The sequence below is a fragment of the Pimephales promelas genome, chromosome 1 (genome assembly GCF_988280905.1).
Source record: "Pimephales promelas chromosome 1, fPimPro1.hap1.1, whole genome shotgun sequence".
Lineage (NCBI taxonomy): Eukaryota > Metazoa > Chordata > Actinopteri > Cypriniformes > Leuciscidae > Pimephales > Pimephales promelas.
The window spans coordinates 5,031,983-5,057,993 of record NC_142769.1 but is presented as its reverse complement, the minus strand read 5'-3'; the positions used below and the strand labels follow the sequence as shown (position 1 = coordinate 5,057,993).

The following is a 26,011-nucleotide window of genomic DNA, read 5'->3' as shown; positions in this document are numbered from 1 at the left end:
ATATTTCCTCAACTAGGATTTCTTAGGACTTTTAGTTTGTTGTTCTGGACACCTCATAGAAATGATCTATGCTGAAAAAAATTATTTTACAATTAGTTCTATTTTTGGCTCCAAAATGAGCTACTTTGCCTGGACTAATGGGGATGAGTAAATTATCAGCAAAAGATTTTTTTAAAGTGAACTACTCCTTAAAGGGACATGGTGTTTTCGATTCAAAGTACACTGAAGGTTAATAATAAGCCTTCCTAATTAATTTTGTAACATCTTTAACATTTTTAAAGGCAATCAGAGAACATCTAATCTATGTGAGATCTATAACTAATATGGTTTATGGTTTGCCTAGCTATTCTTTCTTAATAGCATTGCCCTAGTTCTAGACAGGACATTGAATGTCTCCTCAATCTGCTCACCCTGTACCCTGTATTTCCAGTGTGATCTAAGCAGTAAGCAATGACCGAATTTGCATGAAAAAAAGCTGAACTTTCATGCGAGACAGGGTTATAAATGGCACGCAAGGAGAATAGCTGGCGAACTTCCTCCAAGATTGAAAACACCTTTGGACCGAGAGCTGTAAACACGATGGGGTGTTTTGCTATCCTTTTATACTTGAGGAACATTCCTCATCTGTAGCTATTTAGTTTGCTGGGGGTTGTTGTGGTAAAGAAGTATTTCTGCTGTTCCAAAACAGAAACCAGAGTGAAAAAGAAATCTGTAAATAATAACAATTTGCATACCGAGACCAAAATCCAAATCGCCTGGCTGGTATCCGTTTAAAACAATATTCATTAAAACTACAAAGATGGGACTGAGGCCATTTCATTTCAGTGTGCTGGGGATGTTGGGGACATTTAACCCCAGCAAAGCACTTTTATGAGTTTGTTATTTTCCTTATTTAACAATCCGTTCGAAATAAATGACTTAACATATAAAACCCACACAACTAGACTAAAGGATCATCTGTGCAATTTGATGGAAATGCTATTTTTTTCTTTCAAATAAATGAATTTTTGAAACTTATAAAAAAGGTTTAGTCAACATATCGGAGTGCCTTGCAAATTTATACGCGGCAACTGCACATGAGCATCAAAAGACCATTTATAAGTGTACAAGAGCCCCGTAAAAGAGTCTTAAAGCACATAAATCAACCAAGGTCAGGTCACAGCAGAAACATATTGGGCAGGGGGATCAGTAAAACACGTGCACATACTGATATGTTTGAGTAAACTGACGGAGCAGAAACTATACCGAGGGGGTTTCTGAATGCTTCGGAGATGATGATGTTTAAGCCACAGACCCGCAAAACACTCTTTTGGTTTGATTCTGCAGCCTGCTGGGAGTACTGGCACACCCAATGACTAACAAGCAATGACATACATACATCTCTGGTCTATTTTTATACGATAATTCGCCTGTGCTGTCCCTGCAGTGTTCAAAGAGATGCGAATGTGTTTGATGAATGTTGTTCTACAGCGCTTGCTCAAAAACAATACGTGAGACGAATGAAACAAAACAGGACCTCAATTAATCAAACATAAATTTAACATTAAATCAAACATAAATCAACTAATATAATAACATTTGAATATGTTGAATAATTAACTACAAAACAAACATAAGTGCTAGACACCAATCGAAATAAAAGATTTAGTTATTGTTTAAATGATGGAAATTGGTACTCAACTTCTTGCCGTTTTCACGCCTGGAGGGGGTTGCATTTGCAATAGAGATGTTTTCTTGTTTAAATGTTTCAACCACCGCGCAGGACTATATTGCGTTCTTGTCTGCGCCGGTTTCAATATATGTTTCAGAAATAATATTTTTCTGCTCAACGGGCAGTGGTGGAGGAAGTACTGAATCTCAGTACTTAAGTAAAAGTACAAATAACCAGATACATTTTTTCTTTAGTAAAAGTAAAAGTAACAAAATGACAACCATACTTAAGTAAAAAGTAAAAAGTACCTGATTTTAAATGTACTTTAAGTCTTAAAAGTAAAAGTACTTGCATAACAATTGATTCTCTTAATGACTATTTTCTAATGATTAATAAAACTTTTAATTCTAACTCATTCAACCTAATACTCCTATAATGATGTTCAATAATGATGGAAAAAAAATTCTGAAACAAGCTTGCGATTAGGCAATATAAACCATGCTTATCCTTATGTTAATAACTATGTTTGGCAGTAAACATGATTCATTTATGGTGTAATTCTGAATCTCTTGGCTTGCCATAATCCTAACCAAACGTATATTACACACAGTGTGTTTCCTATGCACGTAAAAACAAATTTTCGCGTATAAATTGCACGATAAACACACTGTGTGCGAGACGCATTTAGTTGATGTATCTATGGCAACCAAACATCACTGGTGAGACAAACGTGCAATGAACGGATGGGTACGTTTTGGAAGGGGAAAAACTGATCAGAAAATGTAATGAAAGTATAACAGAAGTTGTAGAAATGTAGTGGAGTAAAAAGTATAATAATTGCTGCAAAATGTAACGAAGTAAAAGTAAAAAGTATGCACTATTTATTCTACTTAAGTAAAGTAAAGATACGTGAAAAATATACATATTTACAGATAAAAATGCATATACATACATACATTACATATACATACAAGTATTTGTACTTCGTTACATTCCAGGGTGTTCTGTCAATTCATGCTACCCATCGAGATTTGCTACTTACTGGTTATGCCCATGACATGTGCAGACTCAGTTTTTTTTTTAACAAAAGGTCAAATTTCATGTGTTATAATGTAATTTCCCTTTAAAAAATGCTTACTACCATATGAATATTTTTACAGTAAGCCAGCTGAACAAGAATAACTGAAAGTTTCAGTTATTAAGGAAAGATGTCCTTTAACAAGTCAAAGATGAATATTTGATGATAATTTTTACTTTTCACAACGTTTTAAATATAGCAATATTCCCAGTGCTATTTTGCAGTTCCAGAAAACAATTCCGCCAATGACCAGAAAAAACCTTGTCTAAAGTCAAAGGTGCGTTGCGCGTTGTTCATAACGCAATTTTAAACGCGCATGCTTGGCCATAATACAGAGAACAACGCACATACACTGTAGATGATTCTCTCATCTACACAGATGCATTTTACTTTTTGCAAATGATATATTATTATAAGGAAAACTATTAAAACTCGAGGGAAATCATTGTTGTGTTCATGACGATGGTAAAAATCGGCATAAACCTTAAACATTTACCCAAATTATGCATGTTTAACTGAAGCTAATTTGGGTGGGGTTTTTTTTAAAGGCCGATACCGATACAAATATTTTTGGGTTTTAAAATCCGATATATCGGCCGATATTTTATTTATTTATTTGAAATTGGACATGATAGTTACAAATTTTGTCATGCTTATTTGAGTTAAGAGAACTGATGGGGATGTTCTTTTAATTGTTATTCAAGCAATGTATGTATCGTGACCAACTCAACGAGTGTTGCCAACAGGAACTGTGTTGAGTGCCCTCTGGTGGTCAAACTATACAACTCCAACACTCATGACGTGGTTCAAGCGTGTTTCGTCCGTTTTTATTTTATTTTTTAAATATTCATTTATCGGCCATTATAACTGCCGATACCGATAGTTTGGAAAATGCCTAATATCGGCCTGCCGATATATCGGTCTGGCTTTGCATCCCCAATGTCACTTCTCTTTCTTTTACGGCCCTGACGAGAACATCGATCTCCTCGGCTGTGAACCGTTGCTGAAGCGTGCCTGGTAAATAATAGAATTGCGCCATAGAACAAGCGCACCTCGTTCATCATGCTCTTAAAGGGAATGTGATATGACTTACTCTTATTTGTTTGTTTCCCGTTACGCCCAAACCACACCTATGAATAATGAAGTTACTTCAGACCAACCCCTTTTAGATTTGCGTTGAGCGCAAGAGTCATTTATCCCGCCGGTTAAATAGCAATAGCACCCAAGACCCGCCCACAAAGTTACTTGCGCTTCGCGCTTGATACTTGCGTTTCAGATCGTTAAAATAGGGTCCTGTGTTTCATTGTTTACAAGCTTTTTTACTGAGGTCTTTCCACGGCTGAAAAACATGAATCATTTCTACTGTTTCTTTCAACATACCCTCTGATGTTCATTCACGTTTACTTGGTGCTCTAAATAGTCGTGACATTACAGCTTCAAAACGGTATTTTTGGTTCGAATTTTGTTATGAAACTGACAGAATTTGAAGGCTAAGACTTTGTTTCATATCAAAAGTAAAAAAAGGACAAAACTCCTTGAGATTACTGGATGGCAGGCTGGATTAGCGAAGTTTAGTTCAAGCATCAAAAACAGCATAGACTAATGCTAATCGATTAAAATCAGTTAATCAATATTGTCAACCCAGCCCTACAATATAGTGAACCAAAGAACCAACCAATATTATTCCCCACCAATGAGATAAGTTAATAAACCTGAACATAAATAAATAGCCCCTATACAGTAATTGTGACTAATAAGTGAGAGTTTTCTCACATGTTACATTTACTGGCAAATTTTGGTTTCTGATTCCAGCTAAAATGTTATTCTGGCTCTTTGACAATGATCTACTGTGCCAGACTTGGTGATTCCAACATCTACAAAAACAATCTCTACAAAAAATGTTGCATCAAATAAACAGAAAAATCCAGTAAATGGCAAGCCTTCCAAAGCTGACACAAAGAACACTGATACTCAAAATAAACACTTTACAACTGCTGAAGGACATTCCCCAAACTTGCAGGAACTTTATAAAGCCATTGAGTCTGTACAGAATAAAATAAAGTCCCTATGGAATGAATACAAGTTTTCAGACAAGCAGTTCTTGAGGAAAAGGACCTTCATTGTTTTATACCAAATAATGCAGTATTTCAAACCACGGTTATTGAGTTAAATTCAATTCCACTATCTCTGTCAGACAAAACAACCATCATTCCTGGAGTGGGAAAAAGATCAAGTTCTCTTAGAATCACAGACTTACGTCAGTGAGAATTTATGATGATAAAAACAACATCTAAGTCAAGCATTGACCAGATTGTGTAACCTGTTGGCTGACCAGAGACTCAACCACCTGCTGATATTGAATTTGCGTTTAGCCGATATTTCAGCCGACAGTAAATAATGTTCGATTATAGTGACTTCAGAATCAGTGGGAGACGAGGGGTTCACGGCTTCATCTCTCAACAGGTCAGTGTTAACAGCCAACATGAGTGAATGACCCTACAGATTCAAAATCAATCTTCACAGTGACCAATGAGCCTCTTCTCACTTTCAATAGTGTGACGTCACACGGTCAAACGGCTCAATATGAGACTGGGAAAAACATATAAGGTGATTAAAAGAGTTTTATCGTTATATGATGGTTGTGTACAGGCACTGCCAACACACATATTCAGTACAATCAACTTGAAAAAGTGCATGTCCCATTATATGACCCCTTTAATCGGGCCACAGTGTGTAGAGCATTAGATCGGACGCGCTTCTGCACGCCATTTAAGTAAATGGACAGGACATGGGCTAGGAATTCTCCAATTAGAGCAAATGGAGGCGACTGGGATAAACTTTTAAGTAAACAATGGTTATGCATTTGTTGACAAAAGGAAAGACTGATATCAGAACCACATGAGTTTCCGAGGACGTGGGAAGAAGCATTCACAGATTTCAGCAACTTTTTAGAGTTACAAAAACATATTCATATTCTCCAGCAATGTCATATTTACTCTATTTAGAATGATCAAATAAATCAAGAGGGCAAACCGACCAATGGCAAAAACTGACAATCTATCATAGAAAACAACTGGGAAAAACAACGAGGTGGAATATATACACTGCTTTTTTTTTTCATTTAGCTACTTCCAGAAGGCAGCTGTTCATGGATAAATGATCTGGCTCTACTTTGGTATTCTGTTTTCAGAAAACAGAACAGAAACAACTCCTTACCATTTCCACGCCCTGGGGAAATGCCGTGCCATCCCAGTCCTTTTTGGGGAAGCGCTGAATTATCTTGCCACATCCTTCACCAGATCCTACATTTTTTAGAAGAAATAAAAGACAATATTAGAAAAAAAAGGCATTACTAAGATAAGAAAAGGACAAAAATAATAATTTGAAGCAGCAGGAACTGTTGTATATATCAGGACAATCCTGACGGTAATAATGTTATTAAACGTGATCGTATTTCCAGGGTTTCTAACTGGCAAAATCGCTCCTCATGAATTCCTTTTGGTCTTTTTGGCATCTTTCCTGGCCCATTTTTTTGTTGACAAAGAAAGCATTGTGTGCACAGGGCCAAGAGGGTTTCGTCAATTAGCGTTTACTAGTGTAAACATTGTAATGTGACAATACTGGTCCTTATCAACACAAATACCACTGGTGGAGAACCAAAAAAAAATAGATAATGTAGCATATTTTAGTGGCATGGTGACTAAGAAGTCAAAGTGACCCCGGCTTTTCTAATTTAAAAGCAAACTGAAGGGTTCATATCTTAACACAGACGTGGAGTTACGGATAGTTCACCCCAAAATGAAAATTCTGTCAGTAATTACTCGCCCCATTTTGTTAAAAATTAAGATATTTCTGATTAAATTTGAGAGCTGGATCACTCCTTCATAGGCTTCTAATGGATCGAAACTTGACGGCCCAGAAAAGTTAAAGACAGTCTAAGAGACTACAGTGGCTCTATATTTAAGTTTATCAAGCGACGAGAATACTTTTTGTGCGGGAAAAAACAAACAAACGAAAATGACGACATTTATTCAACTATTCATTTCCTTCTCTGTGGGCCTCGATATTTTGCATAGTGTATCTGCACAACGCGTCTGTGTTGTACGTCACACGTAGACTCAGGCTATGTTTATTGTTTACACGGAAACGATTCTGAGGAGAAAACGCAAAAGTGGCGTTGCGTTATTACTTTTTATTCTGCGAATAAATATTCAGGTGGGAAATCCGCATGCATATGGTGATGCAAAAGTTTGTGAAATTCAATGTAGTATGCACTCCAGGTGGCTAGGTGGCACTGCCACACAACAACACCACTTTTGCGTTTTTACCCTTTACACAGGATCGCGACGGTGGAGCGTTTTTAAGATTTCTAACCTGGGGGTGGTTTCACTTTTTTGCATTTTTAAGCCCCAAAAAACGCCGTCGCCGTGTAAACGAAAGGCACATCGGATAAAATATTTTTACGTTTTCACCCGCGAGCGTTCTCGTGTAGGGCCTTACTATTGGCTGATGCTGGTCATGTGTGTGATGCGTGTGACGTCTGTAACAATGTCTTTAAATGACAAGTTCTGTATTTTACAATTAAAGCCCTGTTTTAAGATTGTTTCTGATGAAATTGAACGGTTAAGATTGTTTTTTTTTGACACATGCTGCTGTCCCGAGAATTTTCGGATTCTGTGGTTGAACCACAACACCTCTATAATGGTAGCATAGGCGCAGAGGAACAATCATTCATAAAACACATAAAACTTTCGTTTACAAAGACGTGAAACTCACCGAGTGGTCTGGGGTGTTCACTGATACGCTTACACAAAAATCGCTGCAAAAGATTCTTTCTTTCTGTAGTCTTTTGCAGTTGTGGTATCGTTGGCTACATTATACAAGTGGTTTGCTTGCAATTGGCAAAGGTGCATTATCGCCACCAACTGGGCTGGAGTGTCTATTATTCAATCTCCCAACGGAAGAATGTTCGGTTGTGATGCGTTCGGAAAAATAGGTCCACAGTTTTACAACGAATGGTAAAACACCTTTGCGATTTTTGTGTGAGCATATCAGTGAACACCCCAGACCACTCGGTGAGTTTCACGTCTTTGTAAATTAAAGTTTTATGCGTTTTTATGAATGATTGTTCCTGTGCGCCTATGCTACCATCGTAGAGGTGTGGGGGTGCTACCACAGAATCCGAAAACTCTCGGGACAGCAGCATTTGCCTAAAAAAACAATCTTAACCATTCAATTTCATCATTAAAACAGGGCTTTAATTGTAAAATACTGAACTTGTCCTTTTAACTTTTTTGTTTTAACTTAACGTTTCGATCACTTAAGACCGAAGGCTCTCAGATTTAATCAAAATTATCTTAATTTGTGTTCCAAAGATGAACGAAAGTCTTACGGGGTTGGAACAACATGAGGGTAAGTAATTAATGACAGAATTTTCATTTTGGGGTGAACTATCCCTTTAAGACATTATCAAATACTCATTCTAGAAAAATGGGGAAAGATATCATTCTTCATCTGGGGAATGCATCACTGTGTTTTTGATAATAACTGGAACGAGGAATTAAAACCTGTAGTACTAGATCACCGTATGATGGAGATCTTTACAGTTATCATAATGTGAGTTTGGAAAGACCATTAACAATATGTCATAACAGCCAAGATATGTAGTGGACAAAAGTATTGATGGTTTGTCACATTTTTGGATTAAATAACTGATCAAATGACACAAATATTGCATTTTCAAGAGATATTGCTCTTGAAAATGGACTGTTGAAATATTTTTGATAATTCAAAAAAATTGATTTTGACTCTTTGGAGGAATGTTTCCAAAATTGTCTGAATGTGTGTATAATAGGAAAACTGAATCCTAATATGAAATGACATTAGAGGGATAGTTTACCCAAAAATCACAATTCGGTCATCATTTACTCTCAGGTCTCTCCAAATCTGTATGATTATTTCTGTATGATTACATTTCATTGTGTTCTGTGAAACACAAAAGATATTTTGAAAAATGTCTCAATTTGTTGACTTATGCATACCGCAAAAGTCAATGGGGACCAATAAGGGTGAGTAAAGGATCACTTATGTGCAAACTGTTTAAAAAAAAAATAATTTGATAACAGACATGCCGCTTTTTTCTTGGAAAACAGTAGTGCTGACAGTCAACCTGCATCTAGATGCATCTAGTCAAAACACGGGCTAAAGCTACACTAAACAGACTAAGCACCTCTTGGATTTATGTGGACAGTGCAGAAAGATACAATTGTGTTATGATTCACAGGGTCCCTGATTCACAGTGCAACACCTTGCAATGTCATCAAACACTTGTTGGGTTGCCAAACCAGATTAAGCTTTAAGGATATTAAGATTATGGATTAGGGATATATGCATTTATAAATTAATATTATATGAATACACCCAGGAATTTATATATGAAATAAAATAAAAATACTATTTATTTCAATTGCATAATGTCTAATCATGCAATGTCCTAATCACCTAAATGTTGTGATAAATAATTTACATTTTTTTAAATAAAAAGAAATTCCCCTCATGTCACCCTCATACCTTTTTTTTGCAAAAGAACATTCTATGTTAATTGTTTCTTATTTCCCTTGTCGTTCATCACTACATGACATTAACATTAAACGTAACTGCTGTGTCCTGATTCTGAACCCCACGACAGAACAGAAACACATGATAGTAAGTATCTACTCTCAACAACATCCTGTGAGAAACACTGTCAAATGGGATTTTCCACTCCACATGTCATGGTGTAAACTGCTTTAAAGAACATTTCAAACAACTGAAGTCTTAAGCAACAGTCATGACACAAACACCAAACTCAGCTAATGGAGTAAAATCTGGTCCTGAGTCTGACATGAAAACACAACACATCCAAACCTTGTCGTGAGGTGTGGTTCTACATTGCGTTGAAGGAAAGACAAAACAATAATTCAGTATCCAAAACTGACACATTTACACAAACAACTAAAATAAACTCATATCATGTTCCACATTTTTCTTGCCCATGCAAAACTTGCTACCGCAATGCTCATAAATATCAATGCTTGTGATATAAACTATAGCAAGTCCATTTTTATTTATAAAGTCCATAATTTATTTGGTAAGCATTTTTGTTACAAGCAGTATAATGTACGGACGGATGGACGGATGGATGGATGGACAAATGGATGAATGGACGAATGGATGGACGGACAAATGGATGGACGGATGGATGGACAGACGAATGGATGATGGATGGACGGACAGATGGATGGACAGATGGATGGACGAATGGATGGACGGAAGAATGGATGGACGGATGGATGGACAGACGAATGGATGGACGGATGGATGAACGGACGAATGGATGATGGATGGATGGACGGACGAATGGATGGACGGAAACACAGGCGCACAGATGGATGGACGAACGGACGAATGGATGGACGGATGGATGGACGGACGGATGGACGGACGGATGGATGGACGGACAGATGGATGAATGGACGAATGGATGGACGGACAAATGGATGGACGGATGGATGAATGGACGAATGGATGGACAGACGAATGGATGGGCGGATGGATGATGGATGGACGAACAGATGGATGGACGGACGGACCGATGGACGGACAAATGGATGGACGGATGAATGGATGGACAGACGAATGGATGGACGGATGGATGGACGGATGCACAGACGCACAGATGGATGGACGGACGAATGGATGGACGGATGGACGGACCGATGAACGGATGGATGGACAAATGGATGGACGGACGGATGAATAGACGAATGGATGGATGGACAGACAGGTGGATGAATGGACGAATGGATGGACGGACGGACGGATGGATGAATGGACAAATGGATGGACGGACAGACAGGTGGATGAATGGACGAATGGATGGACGGACGGACGGATGGATGAATGGACAAATGGATGGACAGAAGGATGGGTGGATGGACGGATGGATGGACGGACGGACGGGTGGATGGATGGACGGGTGGTTGGACGGATGGATGGACGGATGGACCGATGGAGGGATGGATGGGCCGATGGACGGAGGGAGGGATGGATGGACCGATGGACGGAGGGATGGATGGATGGACAGGTGGATGGACGCATGGATGGACGAATGGACGAACAGATGGATAGACGGACGGACGAATGGATGGATGGATGGATGGGAGAAATTGAAAGAAAGTCTTTTGCATTTGAAAGGCTCAAAAAGCTCTGACTCTGACATTCATTTATTTGTTTTATCAAAACAACACAGCAGACTTATTATTTTCCTTGTTCACTGGAAACTTTAATCCATCTTTCTGCCCAGACATTTTTAAATAAATCAGAAAGCAAAGATAGCAGAACAGAAGGGAGACAGCGTCTCTTTGCGTCACCACCACGTTAACTGGCTCCTCAAACAGGTGTGCAACGGAAACGTAACACATCCCATCTGTACTAGGCTTCGGAAAAATTCTGATGCCCAAGTTCTGCAATCTGCCCTATATCATTTATGTAAAGCAAATATTTTGCTTCACAAAACAAGTACATGTTTTTCCAGAAATCCCAGAGCCATCCCACAATCCATCCACAGAGCCGTCACACTGCTGTCCAAAAAAACAAGATATGCAAAGGAATATGCTATCATTTGCATGGTAAAGGGTAAGAAAGATTAGCAAATCTGTGATGTCAAAACATCTAGATTCCAGGAAGAGAGCCAGTAGATCCGAGCAGCTGTGGAACTGAAAAATAAATGTTAGGAGCGAAATGTAACTCATAGGGTTTTCCAAAGGGTTGATGCGCCAGAAACAAATACAACAAATTGCAAAATGACAGAAGTGTAATTTATTTTGGCCGTCTGATTTGAACCTCGCCATGGGGCGCTCTGAACAAAGGTGCAAAGCAGTTCAGCATCAAAGATCCTCAAGCTCTTGATGATCATATTATGACTTCTTATTACAACCGGTCAAACACAATACCATACAATGAAATATGGTCAACAATGTCAGAGAGTTGGGGTAGAGGTCATCCAATGCAAACTTCTACAGATATTTCCATGGATCGGGAAACTAGATGTGATCAACCCAAGTTCATCATCAGTTCATCAGTGTAACCTTTCACCAGCTTTAATGAGGGACACAGATGGACGTTTAAAGCGGATAAACCATTTGACAAATTCAATCTTTGTTTTTCAATTTTTAAAAGAAGATTGAAGACACTTGCATTCATTTTTTTCTGAAAAAGTCCATTTTGTCTGAAACGACAAACATTTTAATGCCGTTGGCGAATCCAAATGATCTAGGCCAAAACTGCAATCTTATTGCAAAACAGCCTACTTGAAGAAACCAAAGCAAAGTGATAATTCCAATTGATTCCAATTCTACCATCTTATCTTTCCATGAAGCAATCAGTCCTGATATCATATCATTATCAACATCCTATCATCCATAAAACCAGAGGTGGTAAAATGAGTCTATTTGTAATAAACTTCAAACATGTATGTGGTCTGCCAATTGAGTTTTCCACTGTCCAGGAGCAGCAAAACATTTCCTCTGTTCCTTATAAGTGTCATTTCCAACCACAAGGCACTCATTTACGTTAGTAATGTTAGCATAGATTTTGCACGTTTTTGTGATTGCCAGGAATTGACTCTTTCAAAAGGAAATCAAAGCAGGAAGCAGATATCAATAACAAACGACCATTAAAAAGAAGGACTGTCCCCACAGGATGATGCTTTGGATAAGAAACTTTTCAGTCATAAAAACATAATTTCCCAACAAAGGACACAAATATTGGGTTTATTATTCAGGATCTTAAGATTCTGAATAATAGAATCGCATGGTTCACTAACTTTACAGACCGATTTCAGTGTGTTCAATCGGAGGGCTTGCTATCTAGCCTGCTGGCTGTCTCGACGGGGGTGCCGCAAGGTTCAGTTCTCGGCCCGATACTGTTTTAAGTGAGAAAGGCAATTGTTACACCATTCAAAATTTATTTCAGAAAATGTACAAATTTAAGTTAATAATTGATGTCTTGTCTAGAGCCAGGCCGATATATCGGCAGGCCGATATTATCGGCCGATATTAGGCATTTTACAAATTATCGGTATCGGCAATCAAGGACTCTCGTGACTTTTTTGTTGTGTTTGTGAAATCTTGAATTGAACTCGAAGCTTTATAATGGCCGATAAATGAATATTTCAAAAATAAAATAAAACGGACGAAACACGCTTCAACCATGTCATGAGTGTTGGAGTTGTATAGTTTGTCCACCAGAGGGCACTTTACACAGTTCCTGTTGGCAACGCTCGTGTATACACTACACATCCCGTGCATAAAAGTTAGCTTTTCTTTACACGTGTGTGAAATCCAACGACGCCAAGTGTGCGTTGCAGACTTTCGTTCTGTAATGAATTTAGAATCGTTAAATAGTAGATTTTTGATGTTCCTCTGTTCTGTTGTGACAATAAAAGAAACAAGTTTCTTTTTAAAATGCTTTATCATATTATTTTAGTTGAAACTCATAAATAACTACAATTTAAAATAAATAATGTTAGGGAAATCTGTTAATGTTGTTGCGCGTTTCTGAAATAAATAAAAAATTATCGGCCGATATATCGGAATATCGGATTTTAAAACCAACAAATATCGATATCGGCCTTCAAAATCCTTTATCGGTCTGGCTCTAAAACACATTCTATCATATGCGCATATGAAAGTGGATGGAGCCAATCAGAGTATGGGGTGGAGCGACACATGATTAGATGATGGATTAGGCAAATATCATTCAATTTATCATGTGTCAAAACAAAAGGCTGAAAATGTTTCATCACCATAACACAAATTCCTAAGGCAGTGTAGTAGCTAAAGCACCCAAAGCAGGGGTTTTACAGAAATTACAGAATATTAGAAAATGAAGCATTTTAACAAAAGAAGCATCTTTGAAAATCATTGAAAAAACTTCATCAGAACTTCAATCTTGCTTAATAATGCATAATCACATTCGTGTGGACTGTTTTGGAAAGCAACCTTTAAAACACTAACTAGATACTACAGCCATCCGTCAGGAAGAGCCAAGAAAATATTGCTCATCCACTTACACTAACAGCTAATTTGTTGCAGAACATAAATACGTGGACCAACTCATCAGAAACTGAAGTATAGTCTCCAACATCGAGGTCCAGATTTGATCACTGCATGCCACTATTCCCAAGGGTTCACAGCTGTCAAGTAAAAAAAGAGCGATCACACAAACATCTGCAAATGGAAATGCTTGAAAACACCCTGTTTTGTTCATGATATATTATATTTAGTGTTCCACGCCAGGTTTTACTTAGATTATGTAATTCTTTTTTCAGCATCCAAGTTTAATCATTAGAAGATCTTGTTCAGAGAATAAACTGCAAGGCTTTTGAGAGCACTAATTTTACGATGATATGTTAAAATAAATCATGTTTCTTTTCCTTTTGCCAATGAACATCATGCAGCAGCATCATTAATAGACAGTCACCTATTATAAGAATTAGAGCCCGGCCGATAAAGGATTTTGAAGGTCGGACTCGATACAGATACAAATTTTTGTTGGTTTTAAAATCCGATATTCCGATATATCGGCCGATATTTTTTTTTTCCAGAAACGCGCAACAAAACATTAACAGATTTCCCTAACTTTAGTTATTTGTAGTTATGTATGAGTTCTAACTAAAATAATATGAAAATGCATTTAAAAAAACTTTTACATTTTTTTTAAATTTTAAAAAATTAAAAAAAAAAAAAACAGAGGAACCAAAGCTCATTAATGTAACGTTAGCAGTCTTCCACTGATGATGGTGGCATTAGCTAGCTTTGTGGTTAGCTAGTCTATGATGAGCCATAATTTTGTTTTGAAATATTCATTTATCGGCCATTATAACTGCCGATACCGATAGTTTGGAAAATGCCTAATATCGTCCGATAATATCGGCCTGCCGATATATCGGTCTGGCTCTAATAAGAATAGCCAAAGTGTTATTGCTTTATAATGTTTGTTCCTTGACAAATGCACACTCTAAAAAATGCTGGGTTTGTCCAATTTTGGGTGAAATTTGGACAAACGCAGCCATTGGGTTACATTTTTAAATTACATTTTTAACCCAATGTTTGAGTTGTTTTAAAATTGGGTTAAAACAACCCAGCATTTTTTAGAGAGCAATAAGTCACACTTAGCTATAAGACAAATACCTAAGAACATTACCAAAGACTTTAGATATACAAATGAATAGGGGAACGGCGATGAATGGGAGAAATTGCAACGTGCAATGAGTTTTTTGCCATTTGAGTGTTTAGAAACAAAATTTATGAGACAGTTGTTGACAGAAATCAGAAAAGTCAATGCACTGTGACCTAGCATGAACAAACAATGATTATCTTTTATTAGCAAGGCCGAATGTTAACAATGATTAACAAATACTGTATGTATTGCTCATTGTTAGTTCATGTTAATTAATACATTAATGTTAATAAATGAGACCTTATTGTAAAGCGTCACTAGCAACCCTATACACTTTTTACAAAAAAAAATATTAATTCGAAAACAGACAATTTAATTTTTATAAATTAATTTGTTTATAATGAATAGATTGGGGGTTTATATCTAACTTTAAAAAATTAATAAAGGGAGAGGTGACATCCCTGGTTGCTAAAGACCCGAAGTCCGTATAAGAGTTAAAGTTAAAACACATTTTAAAAGCATTTTCTTTCATAAAGTTGTTTACAACAAATAATTTGCTAGTTTGTAAGTATTTTAAATATCGTGAATAGCCCAGAATGATGTAGATATAACTTCATAAACCCTTTTTTTTGGAAAATGACTAAACGATTAATCGTGATTAATCGCATCCAAAATAAAAGTTTGTGTTTACATAATATATCTGGGTGCACTGTGTAATATTTTGTGTGTATATGCATATATATATATATATATATATATATATATATATATATATATAATATAAATTATATATAAATCTATATACAGTACATACATGAAAATATTTCTTAAACATACAAGCATGTGTGTGTATTTATATATATAAAAAATAATTATACACAGTGCACCCACATATATTATGCAAACACAAACTTCTATTTTTGATGTGATAAATGTGTAAATAAATGTGACTTTGACTTAATAAAAGTGATTTTTCTCAACTTCTCAACTGAATCTCAGTGATTTACTGTCAAATGTGCACTTCCAAGAAATAAGCATGTAATAAGCTTGTAATATTATTAGTTAAATAAACTTTATATTAAAATGCACCCAATGCCACAATTTGTAGAACTTAGTGGTCTGGTGTGCAGTCCCTTCAATACCATTACAAAGTCTCCCTGAGCAGTTCCAAAAGTGCCCTTCAAAATTAGAAATGTTCAACGCCATCTCAATTATTATAATTTCTCTAAAGGTGGATACCTTCCAGTCACACTTTTTTGTGAGGATGATGCCTGAATTCACACAACCCCCCACAGAAGCCAAGAACACGGAGTTCCCCAGCACAACACAGCCATTTATGCACTGGAAATCTGTATGAGCCTCAGCCACGAGTGACAGAGACGATTCAGAAAGAGTAGCCCTTAAAGTCTGAAGCCTGGAGGAAAGCCAGCTTATCTGATGCCTACAGAGGCAAGTCAGTGTCTTAGAGCAACTGAAAGAAAGGCTTCACTCATTTGAACTCTGTCTATGGATGCTTATAATGGCTGAGAAAGACACTGTAGACTCCAAAAAAACAAACAGTGTCCGTTCAGAGGAGACACAGGCTACATCACAAGAAGGACTGTGAAAATGGCTCACAATTAAATAATCAAATGATTTTTTTTTGTTTTTTTTTTTTTGCGTCTGACCCAACGCATGACGTATGGACGAACACCGAAGCCCAGATGATAGAGCAAAATAACACACCGGTCACGAATTAGAAGTCTAAAACGACAATTTTTAAAGAGAAAAGTCAGAGGAGCTTGAGTTTGTTGCCCAGCCCTATTTGTGTAAACCGTGAGATGCGTATACTCTCACCTAAGCTTAAGCTAGAATCAATTTTTGTTAATAAAAACACTATTCACATTAACTTCACACACACACAAAGAGGTCACTCTTCCTCCAGAACTAGACTTGCGGCCGTTACCGGAAAGCCATTGACTTTATAGTTTATAAAGTAATAAATATAGATATTTTCTTACAAAAACAATCGCTTTGCTTCAAAAGGCCTTTAATACCATAGTAGAGCCGTATGGATTACTTTTAGGATGGATGGATGTGCTTTTTGGGCTTCAAAATCTACCATTCCCTCCCATTATTAAGCTTGGAAGAGCCAGGATACTTTAATATAACTCTGATTGTGTTTGGCTGAAGGAAGAAAGTCATATAGGATTGCTTGAGGGTGAATAAATTATGGGATAATTTTCATTTTTGGGTAAACTAACCCTGGCCCTTTAATCAATGTTGGGAATGAAAAGAAGTGAATCTGTTATTTCCTTCACGGCACGAATTTCTTGAGGCAGTTAAAGGGTTAAATAAGGGGATAGTGAAGAACATCACTTCACACCATCGTTTGTGTGCGGACGTGCTGCTTCATTCAGCCTTTAGGTATGTAAACATGATCATGTGCTGTAAATGAAAGCACCTGTAGACTCATTCCACACGATTACGCACAGCTCGAGACACGTAAAATCCTGTTTCCTCTGCATCCGCTTTCCACAACACAGGAAAAGCTCTACGGCGGATCCGTATGAACACACACACACAGGTCCGCTCTCTACTGACCCAAACCCCAGGGCCAAATGTGGCAATCAATGCGAAATAGAGCGCTTAAATCGCCATTTAGAGATCAATGTCTGCGGCTTGGAAACACGTAGCTAGTAACAAGTGACCGCATGAGTCATCGCGCGCGCGCTTTATTTTCACTGTTTACATGTACACGCGACAAATACAGTAGGTGTGTGTGTGCTGAGATTTACTGACAAAAACACTCATATACCAAATAAAAACACATTATAAAGTATGTTGTCATAAAAACATTTGATGTGGGCGGTGTTGTATAGGCTACATATAAAAACAAAAGCAAAAATACACACTATCATCAAAACCAGCTTTCAACCTCCCATTTAGACAAGCACGTACTACGTAATTCATAAACACAACAAGCAGCAATAATCAGTGTTGTTCCCTGATAAAACAGACACGCAATTCCTAATGACACCGAGTATAACACGTCAAAGAAAGTGAAATCCATAATCTCTTGAACCACAGTCAGCAGCAGCAGCACTATTTATAGCTAACGGCCTAAATAAATCTCAGCACTCCTCCAAACACACACCACAACTTACCAGCCTTCTCCTGGTCGTATCCCACCACTGTGAAATAATCAGCAAGTCTAGCCATGGTTTCCTCTTTTGGCGAAATTCTGCAACACAATTCAGCATTTTTCTTTCTTCAAAAGCACAGCCATGTTTGACACAGAGGGAACCAGTGCGCCTGCGCCGACTGGCTGTTGCCCGTGGATGGGCGTGGGTCCTGCGCGTGCGTTCACTGACACTAGTAGCGATTATTAATAACATTGACTTTTACACTCATATATTGAAAAGGATGTCTTAAGACTCGAATAATGTCGAGTAATGTTATACTGCTGCAAAATGAATTCATGTTTGTTTGTTTGTTTGTTTGTTTAAGTCCTACGTAGACTATTCAAAAGTTGGTAATTCGCATGTCTCAGAGAATTTAATTGTTTTTATGATGCCACAATCATGTAAATGTTTCAAAATAATATTCGAAATAATATTTTATGTAGCCTAATGTGTGATAATGATCACTGAATTTCGCAAGTTTATTTATTTTCTCCCCCTCAGGTATCCTAAAGTTGAGATAGATGATTGACAAAAGTGAGACAATGATTTGAAGTTTGAAAAGTTACATAAGTATAGTTTACGACAAAGTCCCTATACTGGAATGTCTATCAGCTGGTTATGCTGGTTTTGGAACATGGTTGCGAGCTGTGGTAGCTATACCAGCTCAGACTCACCAGCCCAAATTATCCATAATTCTTTTGGATCAGCTAATGACCACAAATTACTCACATAGTAGCCTAAAATATCTAGATGACATGGCTCATTTTAGTTTATAGTAGGCTAAATAATGTTCATAACCCATCAGCTTTGGTGAGATCCTCGCAATTAAATTACATAAAGCAATGTTTCTGCAATAGGCTATACAGCAGTTACTGAATGACACACTTTGGTATTTACCAAGATGCTTCCAAGTTAAATTACATTTTTGTTAGCTAAATGACATTTCTCAAGGAATGTTGCAGTTTTCACATTTCATGTCTAATCCTAAGATCACCCCAAAACAACAACAGTATGAAATTGCTCAATGACATCAGGGTGTTTACAATGACTCATTGTAACTGTAGCATACCTGAACATGTGACGCACAGGTAGATCTATAGGCCTACTTCTCACCTGTCCCTCATCATACATGATCAAATATCAGCAATTCTTGTGATGGCTATGACATGTTGGTTTAACAAACAATATTCACCATATATGGGCTGCAGAGGCAAACAAGTGGATGGTGTCAGTGTGTGGATATTGTGCAATCTTTGACTTCCCATATAAGGATACATCAGGATTGCACAGTAATTAACGTGTCACATTTATGTGAATTAGAACTGATGGACATACCAGATACATTTAGTTTTGATTTTGATGTAATTTGATCTAGTCTAAAATATATACATATAAAAACATAAAAAACTAGGTGAAGGTCAGCAGGCATTCTCCCCCAAATCGTTATCTGTGTTTACATATCCAGGAATAGACGAATCAGTTTTACCTCTTGCATAGAAAATCTGACTCAGTATTCATAGATCAACTGTTTATTTTCTAAATGACTTTAAATATCAGATTAATCAGTATACGCTCACTGGTCCTTTCAGACACTGTCATAAGCATTATATTTCTCTTTAAATATCTCTACATCTTTTTATTTGATACTTGTGTACTGTTAAAACTAAATCGCTTCGTTGCATAATTAATTATGATAAACCTTTGTGTCAGTTAAAATTAGTCAAATCCCCATTACAAAACCCAATATTTTTTATGCATATTAAGTTTATGTAAAACAAATTTTGTGTTTCACATTTGTTCTGTCTTTGACACTGTTGAACCCTAAACCGACGCCCAAAATCATGAGCAATGTTACTGGTAGCCTATATTTCAAAGAATTCCCCAGATTGGCGGTTGCCTATTCTTCCCAGAAACACCGATAAAAAGTAATCACCCATCAATATCCTGAGTTTCGTTTTCATCTCTGTCATGCTGTAATCGAGGTGGTTACTCTGAGCTAAGAGAGGAAGTTCTGGGATGAGAGAGTGTGTGAGACGCGAGCCCCTCCCATCTCCCTTCAGTATAAATGCACTAACTCCTGCTGAGGCGAGTCAGACTATTAGCAGAGTATCAGCGCTGCACAAGCAAGTCAAACGCCTCTGGATTACTTTCTACACAGACTTCTAAAGCCAGCCCGAGAGTACTTCAACACAGGTATGCATATGTGTTTCTATTAGCTGCTCAGTGTCTTTTTTTAGGTCAATATGCACACAGTTATGTAAGAAACTGAGCCTCAGTTTTGCATCCATAAGCCAGGAAAGTTAGCCTAAATACTTTTTTTAATGGGTGCTGATGGAGTTGTAGACACTCTGCTTTGTAAAAATCCACCGTTTGCTGGTCATCAGGGACCTTGCGCATAGTTGCAAGTTTACTTATTCATAGAAAGTGCTTGACATTGTAAATAAATGCACGATGAGTGAGTGTAAATAGCTTGGATTTTGGACTCTTGTGCAAGCGTGAGCAAAGCATGGTTGGCACAGAGTAGGGGAGTTGCATGCAGGTGATTGGAGGTTTCTGTCAAAGTGGATATCTAACAGATGATTCGTTTGCTTTTTCCTTCAAGATTTCAGCCACGATGCAACTGATTCTGCAGTCAATCTTCTGCTGCTGCCTGCTGGCCACCGTTGCACCAAGTGCGGACAGTGCAAAACACGACCTGAAAAGAAGGTAAGCTGACGTGGTTTGATTTGGGGGTTTTAGTCATGTTCGGCGTTGCTTGAAAAGTTTCTAACGAAAATGCCTCCTCTTCTTGATTCGTAGTGTCCGGCTGCAGAGATCAAAAAGGGATTTGAGCCTTGCTGCACTGAGGACTTTAGACAACAGCCAGTTTGTCAGAGAGGACGATGTCAAAGACAACTTGAGGCCACGTTCCAGGTAAGTTTCACATGAACCAAGCAACGTCAAAAACTAAGGCTGTGTGCCAAACGAAATTGCTCAGGAACACCGGGCATTAACGTCCTCTTCCCCTGTCTGTCTTTTCCAGCACTGGCATCAGCATAAGGACAAAACGCTCCAAGAACTCCATCAACCAGTCCAGGAGAGCGGGCTGCTCGCTGGGCACCTGCACGGTGCATGTTCTGGCACACCGTATCCACGACCTCAACAACAAGCTCAAGATCGGGAATGCACCCGCGGACAAGATCAACCCCTTCGGGTACGGCCGGCGGCGAAGGTCCGTTCCAGAGAAAGTACTGACACTGAGACGGGAGGGGAAAGGGCTGAGGACGGAGTGGAGAAGCTCAAACTCTCAGTCACGCCTGCACAGGTTAGAAGCGCTACTCAGACGGACGTGAGCGCACAGAGCGGGAGCTCTCCGGGACGCGGCCAAATATCAAATTCTACAAATGCCTCAGACTCCTGCCAAGAGTTCTCCAGCGCATTCTTTTCCAAGCACAGGAGCTGGAAGAGCAATCTTGACTCCTGAAGGCAGTCCTCGGAGGAGAAAACGTCCAAGAGAAGCGCAGAAACAACAATAGTGTGCCTTGGATATCATTGCACTGAAGTGGACTGGCCTCAGGGAAAAGCAGAACCTCCTGGACTGCCCTCCTGGTGAACCAGTCGGTGGGATTACGGCCCCGAGTTTAGCTGTGTCTGTCCAGTGACTGTGTCGGACTTCAAGCCAATTCAACAGGGAAAGATTCATGATTCTAGAAAGGAATACACAGAGAGAAAGAGACTTTTTTAAATGCCAATGAAGGTGTTTCTAATGTGGAATCACATTTTTGGACACTGTAAGCAAGATGAATGCCTTTGATTATATGGATTGTCTGTGCCAGTCCACGAGGATTGTATTCGAACTTACTTGAACACTGTTATTGTTATTATTTGTATAGAGATATGTGCAATCTATTTCTTTTTTTTATCGCAAGTATATGTATATTTGAAAACAAAAATGGTCAAAGATATCACTATTTAATAGTTTTATATTACTTTATACTACTTACAGAGATAGAGCTATTTTTGTACGGGGGAAAAAATAAGGGCATTGAAGGTAGCGTTATTATATATATTATTCAGTTATGTCAAGGATGTCTCAAGCTGTTGTAATAGGATAACGTTTTATGCAATTATATATTTGTAAATTGAATCTATTTTATTTGTGTGTGCGTGCGTGCGTGTGTGATTGAGTGTGAAATGAATTACTGTTGTCATTCAATAAACTTTTGCATACAGTTAAAGCTGATATCTTCTGGCACTCGTCTGTTTATTCCACAGGAAGTGAAGGTAGTAAAAGGAAAAACGTCTCTCCATTGTTCCCCATCTGGAACGCCAGGTGTACAGACAGATGATCAGCACCTGGTCTGGGTTATTTTGTTGACCTGGTTTTACAGACAAGGCATAGATTAAACCAGAATTAGGCCTGGGTTCAATTAGGACATTTAAGTAGCTTTTATAAACATGCCATAGAAAGGAAACATTACTGGTGTGCATCTTGAGACAAAACAATGGCATTTAAGTTATTTGCTTTCAGTTAAAACAGCACAAACATTCAGTCTGACACATTTTTTTCTATGAAACTGGGGGTTAAAGGCCCTGGAGGGCAAACGGGGTACCAAGTGCATTCCTTCTTTCCGTTTTCCATACCTACTCACCTCAAGTTATCTGTAATTGAGCTGTGGGCCAGGACTGTGTTTAATGAGAGCTCTGCAGGGGACCGGTTTGTAGGATGTAGAGCAGAGTTGGGAGGCGCTTCATAGGACATTCCACTTAAACACATCATTTCCATTCCTGTCTTAATGAGATGGAACTTCCGAAATACACTTTTTACTGTTGCACTCACGTCGCCTTAATGTTGAAGCACCATATGATGCTAATCACAAATGAACACATACAGTGTCAGGAAAACTTTGAGTTTTCGTTTAAGAACCGTCTACTGAATTCAGGATGAAAACAGCCTTCGTTGATAAACTGTTCCCGCCAACGCTGGGTTGTTTACATTTGTCGATTTATTGTGGTAGACAGTAAGCCTGGAAAATCTGACACTTTCTGATGCCAAAAATCGTAAATCAACTTCTAGAGTCAAAAACAGCAACTTTTTATAACGAGTTTATTAGCAACTTTTTATAACGAGTTTATGTTTTCAGTGTTCCTCCTGATAAGTTAGCCACTCTAACTTTTGTGCTTTCTAAAATATTTGAAAAAAAAAAAAACAATAGAAAAAATATACTTATTATTGTTGAAATTGCTAATTTGACTAAAGCCTTTTCAAGGGGGTCAGACAACAACCACAACTCTCACCTTGCAGCTGAAAATAGTGTTTTAAATCATTATCTAATTTTAATGCTACAGCTCCACCTTGTGGTTATATAATTAATGGAGCTGGCGTTCTTTTGCCTAGAATTTCCAAATGTATTCTGGGATTGATGCCATCTGCCTCACTCATTCACACCTCATTACTCTTTACTCATGTCTGTGATCAACCAACAACTCATTCATACTTTGCAGTCTGTATATATTCAGATTAGAGGTCATATATTAACATTTACATTTATGCATTTGGCAGACGCTTTTATCCAAAGTGACTTACATTGCATTTCAAGGTGCACATTTACATTCTTATCAGTTCTTGCTTTCCCTGGGAATCAAACCCATGACATTGGCGTTGCAAGTGTCAACACTATACTGTTTGAGCAACAGGAAAGTTTTTTTGATATTGTGACCCAAACTATTTCTCCCAAAGTTTTGTAAAGTCAGTTTTGGTGTGCCTTGTATTACATTAAATCAATAACATTGAAAGGGCTATGTACCTCCAGATGTCCAGTGTCCAGAGATGACTCCAGACAACTTCAGTCCCCTCCACCTCTGGACACTGGGCGAGGACTGGAGTCATCTCTGGACACTGGAGTCATCTCTGGACACTGGACGAGGACTGGAGTCACCTCTGGGCTCTGGAAGGGGACTGAAGTTGTCTGGAGTCATCTCTGGACACTGGACGAGGACTGGAGTCATCTCTGGACACTGGAGTCATCTCTGGACACTGGACGAGGACTAGAGTCGTCTCTGGACACTGGACGAGGACTGGAGTCATCTCTGGACACTGGAGTCATCTCTGGACTCTGGAAGTGGACTGAAGTTGTCTGGAGTCGTCTCTGGACACTGACACACCGGACGAGGTCTGGAGTCGTCTCTGAATACTGGACGAGGACTTAAGTCATCTTTGGACACTGGACAGGGACTGGAGTCATCTCTGGACGAGGACTGGAGTCACCTCTGGACATTGGAGTCATCTCTGGACACTGGACGTTTGGAGTCTTCTCTGGAAACTGGACGAGGACTGGAGTCATCTCTTGACACTGGGCGAGGACTGTAGTCACCTCTGGACTCTGGAAGGGGACTGAAGTTGTTTGGAGTCGTCTCTGGACACTGGATATACTTGACAAGAACTGGAGTCATCTCTGGACCCTGGAGTCACCTCTGGACACTGGACAAGGACTGGAGTCATCTCTGGACACTGGGCGAGGACTGGAGTCACCTCTGGACTCTGGAAGGTGACTGAAGTTGCCTGGAGTCGTCTCTGGACACTGGACACACTGGACGAGGACTGAAGTCATCTTTGGACACTGGACAGGGACTGGAGTCATCTCTGGACGAGGACTGGATTCACCTCTGGACACTGGAGTCATCTCTGGACACTGGACGAGGACTGGAGTCACCTCTGGACTCTGGAAGGGGTCTGAAGTTGTCTGGAGTCATCTCTGGACAGTGGACACACTGGACAAGGACTGGAGTCATCTCTGGACCCTGGAGTCATCTCTGGACACTGGACGAGGACTGGAGTCATCTCTGGACACTGGAGTCATCTCTGGACACTGGACGAGGACTGGAGTCACCTCCGGACTCTGGAAGGGGTCTGAAGTTGTCTGGAGTCATCTCTGGACACTAGACGTCTGGAGTCATCTCTGGACAGTGGACACACTGGACAAGGACTGGAGTCATCTCTGGACCCTGGAGTCATCTCTGGACACTGGACGAGGACTGGAGTCATCTCTGGACACTGGAGTCATCTCTGGACACTGGACGAGGACTGGAGTCACCTCCGGACTCTGGAAGGGGTCTGAAGTTGTCTGGAGTCATCTCTGGACACTAGACGTCTGGAGTCATCTCTGGACAGTGGACACACTGGACAAGGACTGGAGTCATCTCTGGACCTTGGAGTCATCTCTGGACACTGGACGAGGACTGGAGTCATCTCTGGACACTGGAGTAATCTCTGGACACTGGGCGAGGACTGGAGTCACCTCTGGACTCCGGAAGGGGACTGAAGTTCTCTGGAGTCGTCTCTGGACACTGGACACACTGGACGAGGACTGGCGTCGTCTCTGGACACTGGACGGGGACTGGAGTCATCTCTAGACACTGGACATGGACTGGAGTCGTCTCTGAACACTGGAGTCATCTCTGGACACTGGACGAGGACTGGAGTCACCTCTGGACTCTGGAAGGGGTCTGAAGTTGTCTGGAGTCGTCTCTGGACACTGAACACACTGGACGGGGACTGGAGTCGTCTCTGGACTCTGGAAGGGGTCTGAAGTTGTCTGGAGTCTTCTCTGGACGGAGACTGGAGTCGTCTCTGGAAACTGGACGAGGACTGGATTCGTCTCTGGACACTGGACGGTGACTGGAGTCGTAAAACTTTTTTATGCCTATGCTTATACTTTTTTAATAATTTTAGTTGTTCATTTAGACGACAACAGCGCTTTGGGTGCCTGAAAACGCAAACTTCTCAGTTTTAAGCATATCGTTGCTGTGTAAACGTACCCTTATTCTCCTTGTGTTTTCAGTCCTGTGCCAGTTCGTCTTACATTCCTTGGGTCCTGATCCCTGAAGCCATGTCGTGTCCTGCTACCAAGTCTTGTC

The 26,011-nt window shown here is 39.2% G+C and overlaps 2 protein-coding genes and 1 long non-coding RNA gene across 6 annotated transcripts in view; 1 reads left to right on the top strand and 2 right to left on the bottom strand.

Annotated features, from left to right (window-relative positions):
* Positions 1-18,269, bottom strand: part of sbf2 (SET binding factor 2) — a 168,882-nt gene extending 150,613 nt beyond the window's left edge. For all 4 annotated transcript variants that reach the window (XM_039690899.2, XM_039690902.2, XM_039690903.2 and 1 more), the window contains exons 1-2: positions 18,098-18,269; positions 5,946-6,031 (exon numbers count right to left, since the gene is read on the bottom strand). In XM_039690899.2, coding sequence (XP_039546833.2) covers positions 5,946-6,031; positions 18,098-18,152 — 141 coding nt within the window. In that variant the 5' untranslated portion in view covers positions 18,153-18,269. The remainder of the gene's footprint in view (positions 1-5,945; positions 6,032-18,097) is intronic.
* Positions 18,270-20,150: 1,881 nt separating this feature from the next.
* On the top strand, positions 20,151-22,337 carry adma (adrenomedullin a). The gene is made up of 4 exons (XM_039690905.2): positions 20,151-20,308; positions 20,718-20,821; positions 20,915-21,028; positions 21,138-22,337. The coding sequence occupies exons 2-4, from the start codon at positions 20,730-20,732 to the stop codon at positions 21,445-21,447; spliced, it is 516 nt and encodes a 171-aa protein (XP_039546839.1). The 5' UTR covers positions 20,151-20,308; positions 20,718-20,729; the 3' UTR covers positions 21,448-22,337.
* Positions 22,126-23,252, bottom strand: LOC120492689 (uncharacterized). The gene is made up of 2 exons (XR_005625576.2): positions 22,747-23,252; positions 22,126-22,473 (listed from the first exon to the last, which is right to left on the bottom strand). It is a non-coding gene; the product is annotated as an uncharacterized LOC120492689 (long non-coding RNA).
* Between the last annotated feature and the right edge of the window lie 2,759 nt (positions 23,253-26,011).

Coding starts and splice junctions, on each gene's coding strand:
- adma (XM_039690905.2), top strand. CDS start 20,730: ATGCAACTGATTCTGCAGTCAATCTTCTGCTGCTGCCTGCTGGCCACC. Junction 20,822..20,914: donor AAACACGACCTGAAAAGAAG/GTAAGCTGACGT, acceptor CTTGATTCGTAG/TGTCCGGCTGCAGAGATCAA. Junction 21,029..21,137: donor AACTTGAGGCCACGTTCCAG/GTAAGTTTCACA, acceptor TGTCTTTTCCAG/CACTGGCATCAGCATAAGGA.